At 47.9% G+C, this 20,336-nt stretch overlaps 1 protein-coding gene across 1 annotated transcript in view; it reads right to left on the reverse strand.

The window, feature by feature from the left end:
* Positions 1-402: 402 nt before the first annotated feature.
* NXPH3 (neurexophilin 3) overlaps positions 403-20,336 on the reverse strand; it is a 160,859-nt gene continuing 140,925 nt past the window's right edge. Inside the window, exon 2 of the mRNA XM_069634384.1 lies at positions 403-1,440. Coding sequence (XP_069490485.1) covers positions 709-1,440 — 732 coding nt within the window. The 3' untranslated portion in view covers positions 403-708. The remainder of the gene's footprint in view (positions 1,441-20,336) is intronic.

Below are 20,336 nucleotides of genomic sequence, written 5' to 3' on the forward strand. Positions count from 1 at the left end.
CCGCCCGCCCACCATTCTTATGCCTCATACTATTCTCCTGCCTGAATCATAACCCAGCCCACCCCCATGAAGTCCATCCTGACTCCTTTACGCTTCATACGCTGGCGTATCCATGACGTCACCACCCCTATATTCTTACCCCTGCTCCCTAGGCCCATCCCTGCCACTGATATAGCACTAGCCTTTTAACCTTATCCCCCATCCTGCCATTCTCAAAAGGTACCTTCCATCTCTTAAGAGCGTGTGTACCCACCACCTCACCCATCACCCCACCCATCACCCCTATTTCTCATCCTTGGACCTAAAGATTTCCCATTACATACTACAGCATCCAGTCCCCCAGTATCAGCTTTACCCGTCCCCGACACAACCCCCCCATCCCTGCCCCCCAAAAAACCCATAGATTCCCTTGCTCCCCCTCTTGCGTCCCCTGGAATGTTTAAGAACAACATAAAGTCTTTAATTAAGGACAGAGTCATCTTCCCCCCACCAGCTTCTTTATCCGAGACCCTGTACACTGTAGGCTCGGGTTCGGTTACCCCCCCAAGTCTAACAGCCCCTCAACCAAGATCTAGGGTAGGGCTCATTAACCCTAGATCTGGGAACCCCGTGCTTCAGGTTAGGGATTCCCCTCCGCCTGCTCTGAGCTAAACGCCTCAAGTCCTTCCCCCCATCTCCCGGAACCTGGAAATGTGTGACGCTGGGAGGTCAGCCCGAGGGAAAGTATGGGGTGTCGCTGTGGTAGTTGTAATCGGGGCAGACCTTTTGCACCAGTCTATAGTCTGTGCTGTAGAAGGAGATGTATATGCAGATGACCTTGAAGGGTTGGGAGCAGGTCCAGGAGACGCGGCTCTGGGTGTGCTCGTGCAAGCAGGTCTTGGATGGGTCGTAGGTGCAGAGGCCCGTCTTGGTAGCCCGGTCTACCTTCTCGTACTCCACCCGACAGTTGAACACTTTGGACTCCTTGGCCTCAATGTACATCTGCTGCTCCAAGTGGAACTCCACCGCCTTGGTGGGTGGCACCAGGCTGACGGTGACATTGCCCATGCCGGTGGAGTTGTGGCGGAAGTAGACGCTGAATGTACCGTTGCCGTGGTCCACCACCTTGCCGGTGATGAGCAGATTCAGTTTCACAGTCTTGATGTTAGAGTAGAAGTCCCCCCACCCAAACATCTTCTTAAACTTGGTAGTCTTAACAATGGGGCGCCTCCGTGGGCGGGGCCGCGGCACCTGACTCAGCTCAGAGATGCTACCAAGGACATCCCAGAACTCGGGCGAATTGGAGAGAAGTTCCAGGAGTGTGGAGTTTTGAAATGGAGGCTGCACTGTTCGTGACTTGCTGGTCTGGACTCCTCTTTTCTTCTGCACGCGGGGTCGGGGTCGAGCTTCACTTTCAGTGACTTCTTCATCCTCGGATGTATCTTCTGGCCCACAGATAACCTGAAGAAGAGTAAGCAGCGAGAGAGGTCAGCAACATAGGAGATTTACGCTCAGTGAAAAGAATTGCACAGCCTTGCTCTCGCCCATCCATACACATAACCCACACATACTCTCTCTCTCGCTGCACTGTCGTGTACACATACACACACAACCATACTCCCTGCATCTTCATGTAGAGACACAGACAAACACGTATGCACGCATTTTAGATGGAGGTGTATAGACAGATAGGGCACACATGTGGACAGGCAGATATACACACCTGTAAGCATACAGATAAATACACAAACACAGATATTGTGCACAGCAAAACCACTTCCCCTCATACTTAAACAATGAAACATGAACCCTTTGCAGACATTGACAGAGAAAAACTTCCATTACAAGAGCAACATTATTATTTTGGCTCCTTTTAACCGGTCTGCAACCATATTTTCAAATAGTTCAGAGTTTCATGAAGAAAGGTTCATGGGCGGAAGGTGTGCGAAAAGTGAAGGCAACCCAGATACAATTTGTTTCCTATTGAAAAACCCAAATGGACATTCTGGGAACACAGAATGAAAAACCCGCTGAATAGAACCACATTTGGAACGCATTTGTAATAAGTGAGAACTGTGGGCAGAGTGGCAACTTGATGTTGTTGTTTTGAGAAATATCCCAAACATGAAACTTCTGTTGAGCTCCAACATGGATGAAATGTTGACAGATTTTCTTGTAGATCGGAAGTTAAACCACAAGATGAGCTCTCCAAGGTGCTTTGCAAAGCTCCCATCTTGCCAATGGCAGATGCTGCAAAATATGGCCCTAAAGGTCTATGTTTGTTACACAGCTGTCATGTGATTGGCACTGTCCTTTGGCAGGGCATGCCAAGAATGGGATGGACATAGCGTTGTTGGGACATACATATTTATGTATATGTATCTAATATATACCCTGATTTCCATTCTAAGGATCACCTTTTCTCATATACCCTTGGGAAATTTCTCCCCATTTATCTATTGTGTAAAATATGTCCTAACAGTGGAGTTTCCTCCTTGTTCTCCTGACCACCACCCCTGTAAATGGGAAACTCTACTGAGTTTCCCATTTATATCTGAACACTCAGTATAAGCACACATTACAACACATCAGAATTTCCCATTTTATACAGTAGCACATTTTTGGATTTACCTTCGTTTTTCCGTCCTGTTTGACTCTATGGACACTATACTCTTGGTGTGCATCTTGTTATAAGAAAACGGTTATTTAAGATATTGAATGTCCTGAGATCCTTTTAGTGATCGCAATTTACATGATCTATACACAATAGCTTCTTCTTCTTCTTCTTAATTATTGGATGCGTGGGCGGACCCACGCAGGCGCTTCCCCATCCTATAGGATGATGTGCACCGCTCCCACCAATCACCACTTGACTCCATCCAAGCTCACAACTCCTCCCACCTCCCCGTCTGCCTCACAAAATCCAACATCACACTACTCCTCCTCCTGCCTCTTTCCCCATCACCTCCCAGCAAAGTCCTCCCTCTCAGCTCAGCCACACCCAACGCAGTCAACCGAACCCTCATCAATTCTCTCTCTGCAACATGTCTCTCACACCTAATCAAAAAATGTCCCACTGTTTCAGGCACCCCACACAACGCACAGTCCCTTGATTCACGCTTCCCTATTCGAAATAGACAGTCATTCAGCCCCACATGACCGATCCTCAACCGATTCAGCATCACCTCCTCCCCCCTCCTCCATTCTGAACTCCCTACATCCACCTTCACTGACACTTTCCCACGAACACCGAACATCCACCTGCCCTTCACCCCACTCACCCACCTCTCCTGCCACTCATCCAGGACCCGTCTTACCATCACAGCTTTCACCTCATCCACACTCAAAGGCAACCTCACATCAATCACTCCCCTCCTCATACCCTCACCCGCCGCCAGATCCACCAACTAATTTCCCAAAATGCCACTGTGACTGGGAACCCACGCCAACTCCAAATCCATACCTCCGCGCTCACACCGATCAATCTTCATCCTAATGTCCAAAATCACATCCTTCCTATCACCATCCCCTGCCACAATCGCCTGTAACCCACTCAATGAATCTGAGAACACCACCACTTTCTCATACCCCAACTCACACACCCTATCAATCACCAATGCAATCGCCACCAACTCAGCCGTACAAATAGACACATCATTCGTCAGTCGTCCTATTTTATACTCCCCAATGCTTTCTAGATAATACGCCATTCCCACTCTCCCAGACACAGGATCCTTTGAACCATCTGTAAACACCTTGTATCCTTCCTTTCCTGCCACATACTCCTGACCCAAAGCTTTGATCTCACCCCGCATACCTCTCTTCTTCGATACCACATTCGCCAACTCCAAACACACCTTTGGAGATCTCATCATCCACCTCGGCCTTCTCTCCAAATCCGTATCTGTCACAATCATCAAATCACCCACACCCCACTGCACTCCCTTCTCCCACATGTGAAACCCAAAAGTGCCCCCCTTTCTCCTCCACCGATCCCTGTAATAGTCAAACCTCCAATTGTACTTCAAACATTCACGCACCGGATGAGCCACACTCTTCGCACTGCACTTCACCCACCATCTCATATTTAACGCATCCCTCCTCAACCCCAATAGCATCTCTCCCACAAGCACCTGAACCGCATTCACTGGAGAGGACCTCATCACACCCGAACACACTCTCAATGCCCTCGCCTGTACTCTATCTAACTGCAACTTCTGACTCGACGTATAACCCACTGACACCTGCCACCCAAAATCCATCACACTCAAAATCAACCCCTTATATAACATTTGTAAACACTTCTGTTGCGCACCCCATTCTTTCCCAGTCACCGCCCGCAACAAATTCAGCCTGCGTTTACATTTATCCACCACACCATCCACTTGCACATTCCAATTCAACTTTCTATCCAGAATCACCCCCAAGTACCGAAACTCTTCCACGCTCTTCACCCTCACACCTTTCAAAACCAAATTCAGCTCCTGGTGCACTCTTTTCCTTGAGAACACCATGCTCACACTCTTATCCACAGACACCGAGAAACCCCATTTCCCACACCACTCCTTCATGCGTACTATCGCAGCTTGCAACCGTCTCTGTACCAACAACAAACACCGCCCTCTTACCCAGACCACACCATCATCCACGAAGAAATCCACCTGACACCCAATTCCCGCCAAAGCCGAATCAGCCCATCCACCATCGCATTAAACAACATCGCTCTAATCACACTCCCCTGCGGCGTCCCATTTTCCATCTTCCAAACTTCAGACAGCACCCCCCTCACTCTCACCTGAAAGGTCCTATCTGCCAAAAATGCTTTGATCCACCGAAACATTCTTCCCTTCACACCCATCTCCAACAATCTCACTAACAACCCTCCCTTCCACACCATATCATACGCCTTCTCCAAATCCAAAAAGAACGCTCCCACCAACTCTCCATCACATAATGCCTCCTCCACCCCAGTCACTAATCTCACTAATGGATCAGCCACCGACCGATTCCTCCTGAACCCACTCTGAAAGTCACTCAAACATCCATTCGACTCCAAATAAAATCCCAATCGCTCAACCACCATCCGTTCCATGACCTTACACAGCACAACAGTCAACGCAATCGGTCTATATGACTTACACTCTGTAGGAACCTTGCCACCTTTCAAAATCGCCACTACAATCGCTCTTTTCCACAACTTTGGCAAAACTCCATTCTTCCAGATCTCATTGAACAGCGCTAATACCTCTAACTTACATTCCTCAGGCAACTTCTCCAAAAATACATACATAACTCCATCCACCCCAGGGCTAAACCACTTCCCCTTCCGAATCGCTCCATTCAACTCCACCATCGAGAATGAAACCTCAAATTGCTCCTCCCAAGGCCCAACATTTGCCACCACCTCTCGCATCTCCTCCTCTACCACACCCATTCGTATCCTCACCTCTTCTGGGAAGTTCCTTGAACTGTGAACCCCCGCAAAATACTCCCCCAACAAATTTGCCTTATCCCCATCCTCACTAATCACCTCTTCTCCTTTCAACAACACTGACATACCACCCTGCGACCTCATTAATCCAGACATCCGCTTGAACTGTTTCCAGACCTCACTCACACCAGAATCACTCCCCAGGGACCCACAATAGTCCCTCCAATATCCTCGCTTTCTTTCCCTAATCACCCTCTGCGCCACCGCCTTAGCCTTCTTATATGCCACCAGATCCACCAACATTCCCGTTCTCACCGCTCTTGCTCTAGCCTTCTTTCGTGCCGCCACTGCTCTTGAACATTCCACCGACCACCAAGGAACCTCGATCTTCCCACCCTTCCCCTTCTCAACCTCCGGAATCGCTGCCACAGACGCTGCTCTCATTCCCTGCACCAGATGATCATTCCATTCATCCACCCCACCGTCTCTTCCCCTTGGAACAATCAAATCCCAACACACTCCCTTGTACACCTCCCAATCAGCCTTCCTAAAATTCAACCGACTCCCAGTCATACGTGACCTGGTCCCTACCTCACCCCTCACAGTCACCAAAATAGCAGAATGGTCGCTCCCCATGTCTCCATCCTCACGCACCTCCCAATCACATTCACCCGCAATTGCAGCAGTCATCCAGGTCAAATCCAAGCACGACAGCTTCCCAGTCCTCACATGCAACCTCGTACCTGACCCATCATTCAGCAATACCAGACTCAATTCATCCGCCATGTCTTCCAACAGTTCTCCATTCGTATCTGTCCTATCACTACCCCACAACGTGTTGGCACTGTTAAAGTCGCCACACAAAACACACGATCCCACATGTCCTCTTATCACTCCAGTCAACACACCCACTTCCACCACCTCACACGGATTATAATAATTCAACACCAATACTTCCGATCCTCCTACCCGAATCCCTGCCCCAACCGCTTCTACTGCTCCATCCACCACAATTTCCCTTGCAATCAACCCCTTTCGAACTGCTAAAGCCACACCCCCCCTCTCCCCTCCATCCTATCCTTACGAAACAACTCAAAACCTGGTATCACAAATCTCAAATCACCCCTCAACCACGTCTCCTGAATACAAACTACGTCAACATTCAATTCCTCACACAACACCGCTTTCAACTCCTGTCCATTCCTCAACAAACTCCTCGCGTTCCACTGCAAAATCCTCATGCCGGCACCCCACTCAGCTTCCGCACTTTAGCAACCCTCTTAAACACATCTTCTTCTGATACATCTACAACATTCAAAAACCTCCTCCCAGCTTCCACCACTCCTTTCGTAAGATCTGATGAACTGATAGACGTATTCCCCTGAACCAGATCGTATTCCCCTGAACCAGATCCAGCACATTCACTATAAAGCACAAAAACTCAGTTTTCGGGACAACCACCTTTTCTACACCTTTCACTTCACCCACCACTTTCTTTCTTCCCACAACCTCATCCACCACCAACTTTTTCTCACTCACCTCACTCACTGCCTGTACTGGTTTTACCTTTGCAACAGCCTGTGCATAAGACAGACCTTCCGCTGCCCTCACCTGTACCACTTCTCTCGCCACCCTGTAACTCTCACACCCCCTAAACGCGGAAGAATGCTCCCCCCCACAATTCACACATTTCTCCGGAGTCCCCACCTTGCATTCCTTTAAGTCATGATCTCCACCACACCTCCCACAGTGTCTCTCATTCCTGCATGCTCTCGCCACATGTCCAAATCGTTGACACTTATAACACCTTAATGGTATTGCCACATATGCTTTCACACGATACCTCTGATAAGCCATCTCTACCACCTCTGGACACTCCGTTCTCTCAAATCTCACTGGCACAGTTGTAGACACCACAGCCCCATGTGCATCCCTCCTCCCCAACCTCCACGCCTCCACCACCCCCGCTCCCGCCAGTTGCTCCTCCACCTCAGACATACTCATAACCACTGGCACTCCATACAGCACTCCCTTACAAGATACTCCACTTTGGTCAAACACTCTTACCGCATGTCTACCCAGACAATGCACCTCCAGAATCTTTGCTTTGCTATCAGCATCCGACCCCTCCACCAACAACCGACCCCCAGCCACCACTTGTACCCGGGAAACATCTCCCACAGCTGCCTTCAGCCATCTAGCAATCTCCATCGGATTCACCCCCAGAAACGTCTTGTCACGATTTTCAGGTTTCAACACTACCTTCCACACATTATCAGACTGCATCTTCTCCTCAGACATACCGCTCACTGAGGCTTCCAGCCCCTCCAACGTGCACTTTTCTGGAATCCCCGACCCTGAGATGTCCCGGACCAGCCCCCCTTCGTCATCCCTCTGAGGGGATCTGCTGCGATGCCGTCTCTCATTTCCCCCCTTTCCCCCCTCCACAGGTGTAAATTTCACAGATGATGTCTTGCCCCTCTTAGCCTCCTCCTCCTCCACCCCCCCTTTCTTTCCAACCTTCCCTTTCCCCTTACCCATTCTTACCACCTCCTCTGAGCACTCTCACTCCTTGCATCCGACTCCAGAGACCGCTCCACCTCCTGGAACCCAGCACCCTCCACCCAGTCACCGCTCCGCCCTGCCTGGGTCCGCCTTCTCTGAGAGTCTCCTCTCCCCTGCCGCGATGTAACACAGCTGCAGCAAGTCTCTCTCGGGCGGAGACAGGAGCTCCGGAGCCGGTACTATCAGAACCGGACTCCTCACTGTCCTGGGAAGCGTGCGTCCCCTCCACACGTGTCCTCCTAATGCGAACAGTACGATCCCACTCCTCCCTGTCTAGTTCCCATTCGAAAAACGGGCGATGGTGCCTTTGTCCGTCTCTACAGCTCTGGTAGTATCGCTACTGCAGAATAGTCAACCAGGTCCACTCACACACACGCACAGACTAGAGCCTATACACAATAGTGAATCTCTCCCGACGCGCGATCTGCGCACGGCGTGCAGCGTTGTGACGTCATCGCGCACATGACGTCATGACGCGCATGATGCGCATTACGCAGGGATCCATTTCCTGCTTTCCTAAAACGAATCCCTCTCGTTCTGAGACACACTGCATACAGGCAGCCCATCCTCCATGGGCTCAGGAGCAGGAACCTGTAGTTTATACCTCCAGATTTTCACCAGAAGGTAAGAACCATTGGTCAGATCAGGTAACACAGGTTCCTATACTAATTCTATCCACTTGAATTGTTAATTTGTCCCTTTCTTTATAAGCATTGATAGCAGTTCTTTCACTCATTGGCTCTCCTTCATAGGGGTCCTGATCTACATTGAAGCAATAGGAGGACATCCACCTCCCTTCATTTGAAGTTTTGAGCCACTTCCATTTCGACAGGGCATTGAGAGCCCACCCTGAACTACAGGCACCCCTGTTAATCAAGCTATGACATCTGAATTTTCCTTCAGACACAGGAATAAGGTATATCTCCCCTCTTATTTACTGAAGAATATACTTACTTGCTTACCTTGCTATTTGCATTTGAAAATTATCTTCATCCATTAAATAGTTTCCCCTGTGATTCATAGGCTACAGACTTACCTATTTGGGTCATAAAAGACTGAAATGAATTTAATACCAGCCACTTATGCTCATAGATACAACCTCGGGGCACCAATGTGAGGTCGGAAATACTGTGTAATCTTGACTGCAATAATTAGTAAGAAATACCTGTGGTACACCAAATGAGCAAGTTACAATCTGAGTATTATGATTTCCCTTATAGATATGAAGAAACATCACCTTTAAAGTTTAGAAATTGAAGCAAATCTATGAAGCAAATCTATGGACAGTAATAGACATTGAGATTCTTTAACACTTACTCCAGAAGAAGGGATTTTTCCCGAAACGCGTTGAGTTTTTATGGATTATTACATGGAAGAAGTGACAGACACTGTTAAATGTTGTACAGAATTTGATATCATGTAACAATGTCAGTTGTAAATTGTTTGTATGTTTGCATGTTAATAAGAGAATCCTATTAACAATATTTGTGAATAAACAAATATATATACATAATAAAAAAAAATCTGAGAACCTATAATGATACTAATCCAGTATATGAATATTCATTGACTTACTTTGTATCGAGTATTAAAATATGAAGCTGGCCGTAAGGAATTAACAACATCAATATATCTTATACTTAGATATATCCAAACCTTAATATACTAGTTTAAGTTTTGACAATTGAAGTATATTAAGAATTTTCTTTGAAAACACATACATTTGTGGACCCTCATGGCTGCAAATATTTACACCTAGAGAACCATACATATTGACTGTCTGTGAACAGTACCATCGAGTGTGCAGGGGACGCGAGGGGTCCACCCCTTGTGGATACCCTCCCTTTTCCAGTTTTTTCAAACCCACAACCTAGTGTCAGGGTTGTGTTACACTCCTCAGCACCTCGCTACTAACCCTAAAACCAACAAACAGGCTTTCTCCTGAAGAACATTAGGTGTGCATAAGTGTTCTTTCTTCCCCACATACATTTAAAAGGCCCTTTAGATATGGGGACAGCTGATCCACTTTCGAAGCCTGGATACATATGAGAGGCCCCAGTCTCCAATTTTTGGAAGAGGATCTATGCTTAATTCAAAAATTATGGAAAGGACGTTCCACACATAACCTACTGCACTGTGGCCCAAAGAAGGGTGTTCTCATGTGAGACGAGTGCTGCATGTCAAGCTCACTCCAGGTGGCGGGAATAATACCCCCCTCCTCATCAGGCCCTAGACTGCGCCATTATGGTGGAATCACCCCATCCCGCCACAAAGTCTCCCGCACCCCTTCTTCTCCTCCATCAGATAAGACGGGGTGTGCAACCTTTGGCTCTCCAGAGGTTTTGGACTACAACTCCCATAAGCCCTATTAGTCATTGTCAATGGTGAGGGATCATTGGACCCATAGTCAAATACGTCTGGGGAGCCGCAGGTTGCAAACCCCTGAGATAAGACTTCCATGCCGACCTCCAGTCCGGTTTTAGGTGCCTCCTACGCTTCCATCAGAACCACAATACCCTCTCCTCCTGACTCTATGCCCTTTAAGCCTACTTCCCTATCACAATTGCAAAACCCTCTCCCTCAATCAGTCGCACTGGTCATTCAAAGCTTCTGCACTGCACCCTCCAAGCTCCATACCACCAGAGCACATGTCAGATACACATGCAACCAGTGGTCGAAGTGTAAAAATAAGTAGTGCAACTATGTTCCCCCAACCCTGTCTCCTTGTACTCCCTCTCCACCCACCCACTCCCTCACAATTCAAACACCATACCTTGCTTTTCTCCACTTCACACTACACTGCTTTGTTTACAACAGTACTTTGTGTACAACAGTACTCTCAAGACCAGCGAAAACACAATGAAAGAAACTGCATTAAGTGGCCACCATTAGTTCGCCATTGTCCCCTAAGGCATGCAGCTTTAAGCAGCGCCCCGCTTCCAATCACCCACTATTCACACCTCTTAAGGTACACGCCTAGGGCTATAGCCACACCCGCCCCACCCATTATCTGTACAGTCACTGGGCCTCATTATAAGTGTGGCGGTCTGTAAATAAGGGTGCCGGTCGCACCGTACCGGACCGCCATGCTACAACTCTGCCTCCCTGGGCCATTGTGCCCGGCAGGTCTGACCTGCTGGGTGCAACTGTCCCGGTAGGCTGAGTTGTCACGGAAGCACAATGCCGGTGCTTCCATGTACCCATTGCCATGGAGTCCTATGGGACTTACACTTTCCACCGCCTGATATCCCAGGCACCGGTATCTCAGGCGGCAGAAACAGTGTTACGAGTCTGCCAGCAACGAACCGGAAGCACTGGTGGGTTACCACCAGACTCGTAATGAGGCCCACTGTGTCTGCAGCAATCCATGATTAATTGAAAAAGACACAGGTCAGTGCCAAGCGCGGCTTTGTGACTGGTCAGCAATGTGTGTTATGTCACACGCAGTCCATACATATGAACAAAAGCAGCACCTGCAAGGTAGCGCAGCGTAGTGTGACACTGGAATGTTACCAGCGTGGCCCAGGTTCAAATCCCCAGATGGGGAGAAGTTAATAATAGCAGTGTCCTTTACTACCGTCCTGGAACAGTGCCCTGGGTCAAAAAAAGTAAGGGAACGCTGACTGATGTTGCCAAAATGTGAGAAAAGTGTGTACCCTTTAGCTTCTGCCCACTTTGACCTCTGTATGCAACAAACATGCCCACGATTGAGGAGGGCTGTGCTTCATGCATTTCATTGAGACACCCAAAAACATTGTTTGTGGCCTTTCCGTGCTGTGTCCTGTTTGGTGCCAAATGCATGCACCAAACAAGATCCAGAGCCAATGGCCACGGTCTGTGTTTGTTGTGTAAGAGTGGTGTGCTGTCAGAGGACTTGCTAGGAAATATAGTGTTCATGGTCTCAAGGCGCCTCGGTTAGTTCTGAAGATCACGAGGCAAAAGGTGCTTCGTGTGTACACTGTTCAAAATGACCAAATTAGAGCCACACGATTAACAAACAATAGTTTTGGCTTTTGTGTTTGCATGAAATAGGCATTTTCCAGGCGCTGCCATAACGGTACTTCCTGGCCATAGGAAGGCAACAGCTGGCACATGGTGTTAGTGCCTGGGTGCGCCATGGCAGGGCCTGTCGGCTTTGTCAGGGCTTATTTCTAACAGGAGTTCAGTGCAAAGAACAGATGCACGTGCACACATTTTGCTTATGAATGAATTGGCAGAAGGTACACTTGGTTAAGGGAAGACATTTTGATTAAACCAGGAGCTTATTTACAGTTGTCATTTTGTCATGATCTTTACATCATCCCCTATCAGGCCAATAGTTGTGGTTTATAGGCAGTGTCTACAGCACTAACTAAATCGCCAAATTAAAAAAGAAAGCTGGCTAACAGTATGCTTTGTAGAAGGGATTTTGCAATAGAGCGCGTGTTCAGGTCGATTGGTCCTGCACCAGGGTAGGCCAATAGAGCATACTCGGTTACAAGCATTCAGCCTTTTTGCACCCTGCACGGCTGCCTGCCCTTGTGGGGCTATTGCGGCAAAGGTCATGCGCTTGCAAAACTTAGATGGCTGTGCTGTATTGCTATTCATTCAGGAAATGCCTACAGAAGGGCCCACCTGTTTACTGAGCATGTTGGGTAGGCATGGGCTCATCTCACATGTCCTAACCTCGTAAAACTACTCCCCCCCCAGAATCCCTTCCAGGTTAGAAGTTAGATACTGGAGAGAGTTCATGTAGTCCGTTGCCTTGCATTGCTTTACTAGTTCACCTGTGTTGCGCGGGGGTGTTCTTTGCTGATGCTGTTTTTGTGAGCTGCATAAGCCTCTACATCACATGGGTCTGGAACCTGCAACTCTGCAGATGTTTTATTCTAAGACTCCCATGGTTCCTTGCCATTGATTATGCTGACTAGGGCTGATGGGAGTTGAAGTCTAGAACATCTTGAGAGAGCCAAAGATTGCACAGGATGACTACAGTGAGTTCTGCTGTTCACTTCACAAGTACCGTGTCCTAGGGACAGCATGAAGACTTGGGTTGGCTAGTGGTTGCCATCGCACCGGACCATGAACACTTAAGAGGGTGTTAGTTTCCATAGAGGCCCTGACGGGTAGAGACAGGAATTATTGTTTTATAATTTAAGGGCGATTATATTTGAGGGTACATCACCCAGATCGTTTCCTAGACACGGAGGTAGATTTCCCTGCTGTTTGTAGTCATTGCATAAGCTCCAGTGTGCCCTGGCATGCAGCAGCGAACACGCATGAAGACTGCAGTATGTTTATAGTACATATGCACATACAAAACACTGGAACCAAATCCTGGATTACGACTTTGTTGTGTCCGAGCAGTACACAGAGTGCACAACCATCATTTATGAAGGACCATGCTTGGTGGATCTGTGTGCTATGTATAGAGCCCGGTCACATGCAATACGCAACGTTTGCCACAAACATGCATGCATCCTGATCTACAGTGAAAAACTGTACGGCAATACACAAACCCACGCCTTTTGCAAGGGCGAGTCAATGAATTGTAACAGGTGACCGTAATGCCATCTGTGATTGCAGCCATGATGTCATTGATGACATGACACGTGAAGTTTCCAGATTGTCACTGCTGTTCTCTGTTGATAACTTCAGACGACATCAAAAGTGACCTATTCAATTACATCACACAACAATACACACAACTAAATATTCTTTCCAATTCCATGTTATACCACTTTGATTCCTGTATGCTGCAAACGGCTCGCCCTGTCCCAGTCATCATTCATATCACTCGCCACCCTATAGTATCAGGATGCCATCACATGACAAGACCAATGTCTTTGAGAGAGGGCAATAAAGGGAACATCTCATGGGAGTTAATAAGTGAGTTGGGGAGCAAGGGAATGAGGAGGTAAGTGAGAGATTACATGTGTGAGTAGAGTAGGTGGGTGGGTAAATGGACGGATGACTGAGAGTGAGCGTCTGGGTGGATGGCTATGGGACTTAGTGGCTGAGTGACAGATTGAGTGGGAGAGTGATTACATAGTTTAGTAGGTAAGTATGCGAGTCACTGTGTGTGTGGTAGAGTGCATGAACGGGTGTACGAGTTGGTGGCTGTGCTTATTTATTTATTTCTGCATTTACAAAGCACGCACAAACCTGCAGGCAACGAGGCGCTGCATGTGTCAATGAATGAATCATGGGGTCTGTGAGAGTTGGATAGAGGGTGTTTAATGAATGGATACATGGGCAACTGGGTGAGTGAAAGCACAGTTGTGTGAGGGGTGTTAGAAACCTGATGGAGTCAGGTAGTGACTGAGAAGCTTGTGTCTGTGGTCCTTGATATTGATATTGTATTTCTATCGGGCTCGTACACAAGTGTTTCAGAGTGTGACAAGGCAAGGGAAGGGAACAGGGGAGAACAAAACAACGATCTTACTTGGCCCAGTGACATTGAGAACGTGCAAGTGCATGTGAGAGGGGGAGGGAAAAAGTGCATTGAAGGGGGGAGAAGTAGAGAGTGCGGAGCAAAGTAGAAACAGATAAATAATAATAAATAAATAATAAAGGCAACAAACAGTGGTAGTGCAGCCAGCAATTTGCAAGTGCTCGGTTTAAGGCAGCAGACAGGGTAGGTCTGATAAGTGCAGGAAGAAAAAGGGGGGGGCTGTATGGCTACAGATACAGACCCCAGTGCAAGGGGTGGCCCGAAGGCAGTGCGGGAGGGTGGCAGGGTGAGCAGGTACCTGGGCCCGGAGGACAGAGCGTGGCCAGGTGCACAGTGCCAAGAGAGAACAGATCAGCAGGGGAGAGAGGGAGCGGGGGAGCAAAGGCAGAAGAAAAGAGGAAGGTCTTGAGGTGCTTTCCGAATTGGAGATGATTCTCCTCAAGTTTGACGTTCTCATCTGCCATTTCATGTTTGGAGTCATGTGACATGAATCATACGTTATACACAAAAACCCTAATCCCCTATCGATTTAAATGGACAATGTAAACTATCAGAAAGTTGCCCAAGACAGTAGACGTGTTGCAATGTTTACAAAGTTGTGTGTGTCTGTGTAGGTAGGTAGGTTGGTGTACAGTGAGGAGAGTGGTGTGCCCGCAGTCTTCGCTTGTAGCAGCATCATTGTTCTACCACACCCTTACACCTCCATCCATTTTCATGTCTATCATCTGTGTGTGTGTAGGTGTGCGCATGCACGTGTGTGTATGTGCACATATGTATGTGTGTGCACACTTGCAAGTGTGTGTGTTTGTGTAGGTGGGTGTATCATCACTCTTTGCTTGTAGCAACATCTCTTTTCTCCCACAGCGTTAGACTGCAAACCCCTTTTCATATCTATGGTGTTTGTGTGTGTGTATAGGTGTGTGTGCACCTGCACATGTGTGCACGCTTGCGAGTGTGTGTGTTTGTGTAGGTGGATTTACCAGCACTCTTTGCCGGTTGCAACATCTCTTTTCTCCCACACATTTACATTCCGCAACTCTTTTTATATCTATCGTATGTGTGTGTGTGTGTGTGTGTGGGTGGGTGTGCGCACATGCACGTGTGTGTGTGTGCACTTTTCAGTGTGTGTTTGTATACGTGGGTGACTAGAGATAGAAGTGTGTACCCGTACGCTTTGCCCGTTGCAACATCTCTTTTCTACCACACCCTTAGACTGCAAAACATCTTTTCACGTCTATCGCGCGTGTGTGTGTGTGTAGGTGGGTGTCACGCTTGCGATTGTGTGTGTTTGTGTAGGTGGGTTTGCCGATAGCAACATCTCTTTTCTCCCACACTTTCACACTCCACAACCCTTTTCATTTCTATCGTGTGTGTGTGTACGTCGGTGTATAGAGACAGAGGTTTGTACCGGCACGCTTTGCCTGTTGCAACCTCTCTTTTCTCCCACACCCTTAGACTGCAAACCCCTTTTCACATCTATCGTGTGTGTGTGTAGTTGTGTGTGTGTGCACGTGCACATGTGTGCACGCTTGCGAGTGTGTGTTTGTGTAGGTGGGTTTGCCGGTAACAACAGCTCTTTTCCCCCACACCTTTACACTCCACAACCCTTTTCATATCTATCGTGTGTGTATGTGTGGGTGGGTGTGCGCACATGCACGTGTGTGTGTGTGCACTTTTCAGTGTGTGTTTGTGTACGTCGGTGTATAGAGACAGAGATTTGTACCCGCACGCTTTGCCTGTTGAAACCCCTCTTTTCTCCCACACCCTTAAACTGCAAACCCCTTTTCACATCTATCGTGTGTGTGTAGGTGTGTGTGTGTGCACATGCACATGTGTGCACGCTTGCGAGTGTGTGTTTGTGTAGGTGGGTTTGCCGGTAACAACAGCTCTTTTCCCCCACACCTTTACACTCCACAACCCTTTTCATATCTATCGTGTGTGTATGAGTGGGTGGGTGTGCGCACATGCACGTGTGTGTGTGTGCACTTTTCAGTGTGTGTTTGTGTACGTGGGTGTATAGAGACAGAGGTGTGTACCCGCACGCTTTGCCTGTTGCAACATCTCTTTTCTCCCACACCCTTGCCCATCAGCACCTTTCCATATATACCATCTCCCCCAATCTAAAGTGACTTATAAAGCAGCCGCGAAGCAAGCGAATCATGGCCCTGGTGACAAACACCGCATGCTCGCTGTGGCCCTGAAGTTAGGCCAGACCTCGCGATGCGCTCCTGCTGTGCCTGTCTGCTGCATAGTGGGATGCCACAGACACTCTTCCGTATGCGAATCCAGCCATGTTGAGCATCGTTTCCCACATTCCGAGAATGGTTTAATGAATGGCTCTCTTCTTGAGTAATTGCTTTAACATTTCTCGAGAATTCATTTCTTGCAAGCTATGGAGTTTCGGGGCGGTAAGTTGGTCGGAGAGTGCCAATTATTTCCAGAGTGACGCAATATTCTTCTACTCCGTTTTAGATGCAACGTGATATTTTAAAACGTTTAACTTGTGGATTCCTTATGTCCCAATCCCTGCTTTCACTGGACACGTATTTTTATTCAAATTATTTGGATCTTCGGTTTGCAAGGGAACCATACCTTCAGGGCGACTAAAGGTTTGCAGTGAATGCCAGGACACATTATAATTGCACACACATCTTTGACCACACAAACTATGTGTTGTGCATGCTTAACTTAGGTTGAACACACTTGGCCCCATTCATGGAAATATTTGCACAGAAAATAGTGAACTTGCGTACCAAAAGTCGTGCGAAATCCCATTCGGAATCAAAGGCGCAGTACTTACCCTGGACTTGCGTGGAGTTTGCGCAGGCTCGGCACATCTCTGCGAGCCATCGAGCACCTTGCGTGATAGACCACGCAAAGCGTAAGCGTGGCTTGCGCAGAGTGCTGGGAAGGGGCAGAACACAGAAAATGGGGAAGAGTATGTGCAAAAGTGCGCGTTCTGAGGGACGTCCCGCAGGCAATCCCTCGCATGCCCACAATTGCGCCAAACAACACGTATTCATGAAACCACCCGCGCAGCCTCTTGGCATAGTAATGTCCACGCAAATCCCTCAATCTCTAGACCACCCGAAGGCAGCCGTAAAGACAATTGCGCCTAGGAATCGCAGTATGGAGATGGGTTTGCATGTTGGATTTGGGGTCCGTGTATGCAACCGGGGTTCCGATCTAATGTAGGGGTGCTCATACGCAGTGCAGCGGGGTGCAGGAACGGTTTACGGGGGTTTGCTCACAGGTTTTCTAAGGTTTTACTGAGTTACGACTTTTCATATACATGCTGTCGGGGAGCCGGCAACAGTTATGGGGGACCCTGCGCAGGGTCCCTGAGATGCAGGCCACCTTTTAACACCAGCAAAAAACATGTAGATTCCATAGGAATACATTGTAAACACTGCCTGTCCTGAGTAAATGGCACGGTATGTTTACTCTATTTGCACACTGAAGTGCTAACACAAAGCTGTACAGACGATTATGCCTGCACTGACACCTTTGTTTTGCACTGCACAATGCAAACGATGAAAATTGCCCAGAGGTGATCTCTTGCCACCTGAGTGCCAATGTAAGGCCCACTCCAGGCAATTTATGCCCAGGAGAAAAATGAGCTCCTAAATCGCTCACTGGGTATACAATCACACATCTAAAAATCAGACTGCATTTATTCTACATGGATCCAATATTATTACATGCTTAAGGTGCATAAGGAGAAGCACATATCAAACAGAACATGGAGCACTTGGCTGCAGACCTGCCTTAGGGCCCGATTCATGCAATCTTTTGCACGGTTCAAAGTGACTTTGCACTGCTGAAAGGTGACTTTCCACTGCCAACACAAACCCTGACTCATGGAACTGGGCAAAGTGTATTTTTGTTGTATTTTTGTAACACGAATCGGGCCTTAGTGTATGTATCATTAAACATAGTGCAGTGAATATCCTGCAGCCAGGCCCTACATGCGTCACTTCGATAACCCAAAGACATCAAACAGATTTCAACTGTGGAACACGTTAGTGCAGGGGTCTGCAACCTCTGAATCTCCAGATGTTTTGGACTACAACTCCCACAACCCTGCACCATTGACAATGCTGGTGAAGGCTGATGGGAGATGTAGTCCTAAACATCTGGCGATCCAAAGGTTGTAGACTCCTGCGTGAGTGCATCAGCCAAGGGTACACACCACACAGCATTCTTCAGTGCACTGTGTGCACCGGTCAGATACACCAAACAGGACCGTCAGTCTGTGTTTAAATGCTGCGTTTGGTCCACACAGTGCAAGGGCTCTGGCAGGAAACAAACACAACCCCACCCTGTGGCTACAAAATGAATGTATTACATGCCCTAAAACACTGTTGTTCGGCTTTGCACAATAAAAAATAAATAAAACACGTGTACCATCGGACTGCATGCCAAACTTGAAGAAGCTCCATGCAGTAGTTCTCATGCTAGGGGGGGTCTAAATGTTTCCTAGCGCGCTTCAAATGAGACATGTTATTTGGGACGTCTCTAAAACGTCAGCCCTTACTGGTCAGGGTTCCCAAACTCGCCATTTATATTTTCCCCCACTCCAGCTGTCACAGGAGGTTGTACTAATGTGTGTAATACATCCTACTTGGATTTGCAGAACTCGCCTTGGTACGTGAATTCCGTATCCACAGCCAATGTGTCCCTAATAGAACACACGTGTGTGCACAACTCTCTGTGTGATCCTTCCTGTGGACAAAACCCGTCTTTGGTAGTTTTTGTTTTTATGGTAGGCGCACCACTAAAAATGTCTGCACCCTTGACCCATCTTCCTAAACCTTGGCTGGAACATTCTCTGTGAACTCAACACTGGTTTTGTAAAGTTTATTGAAGGGTGGGCAAAAGGGCCCCCTCATGGATTCCCTTTGGCAATGTGTCCATCTTCTTGTTATCTAAGAGGGACCACAGATTCCTCCTGTCTGTTTAGGCGACTGTCTACTGGATCCAGTTATCTTATGGTCAAAGGTAGGAGCTTTGTTCCTCCCACAATATCTAACCATTCCGTTCCCATTCGTGCCGTGCTTTGACACACACCGGTGTCAGAGAAGTGCACTTTGGGGGCTACCATGCATTTCTCACTGACTGTTTCACAAAGAGATTCCTGAGTCCGAAAGCTCATGTGTGAATCCATCATGGCGGTGCTTTGAGGACATGTTCAGCCAGATCCAGCCAGTCCGATGACCCATGTTGAGTTTGGACATGTGGATCGAGATTTCAGTGCACGGAAAATTGTCAATTTAACTATCCACTTTCTGGCCAACTTCTTTGAGGGATTTCTCAAAAAGTGCAGGCGTGATTTACAGAGTTCTAAAAATGAGCACTACTTTGGCGGCCCCTGACTTCATGCCAAATTTGATGTTAGACTATTCAGAGTTGCTATATATAGTAACATTTCCTTCATTCCATGCAAGCATTTTTGTCAAGCTACCCCCCTGTCTCCCCCGGCGGCCCCCCCTGCTATCCCAGCCCTCCCCCACACCTCCCATAGCCTTTAGCAGTGAGTATAAAGAGATTTAGGGCACATGCAGAGAACATCTAAAGCTTATTGGGCCATATGTAATGGACACACTGTGCTAGTATCTCATGTGGGTGTTAGACTAGCTCCTCATTCCCCCATGCCAGAGCCCCCTTACTGGGTGGTGCCCGATACCCACGAGCTGCTCATCAAATCTTTATTCTGATCCCTGTAAGATGGGAACATCCCCTCATGCAGAGTGCATCCCTTTGAGGATCTGTAGCTGAACTTCATTTAAGCCAGTCTCACTCACACACTCGCGCGGACTCCTGTGCTTTGACCCTCACCCTACACAGTCTTCTGTGTAGGGTGAGAATCATGAACAAATCATGAAACAAGCTCCAGCGAGAAGCAGCCCAGACGATCCGTAATCTGAG

This window comes from Ambystoma mexicanum, chromosome 13, assembly GCF_040938575.1.
Source record: "Ambystoma mexicanum isolate Mex_15411 chromosome 13, UKY_AmexF1_1, whole genome shotgun sequence".
In the NCBI taxonomy this organism is placed as follows: Eukaryota; Metazoa; Chordata; class Amphibia; order Caudata; family Ambystomatidae; genus Ambystoma; species Ambystoma mexicanum.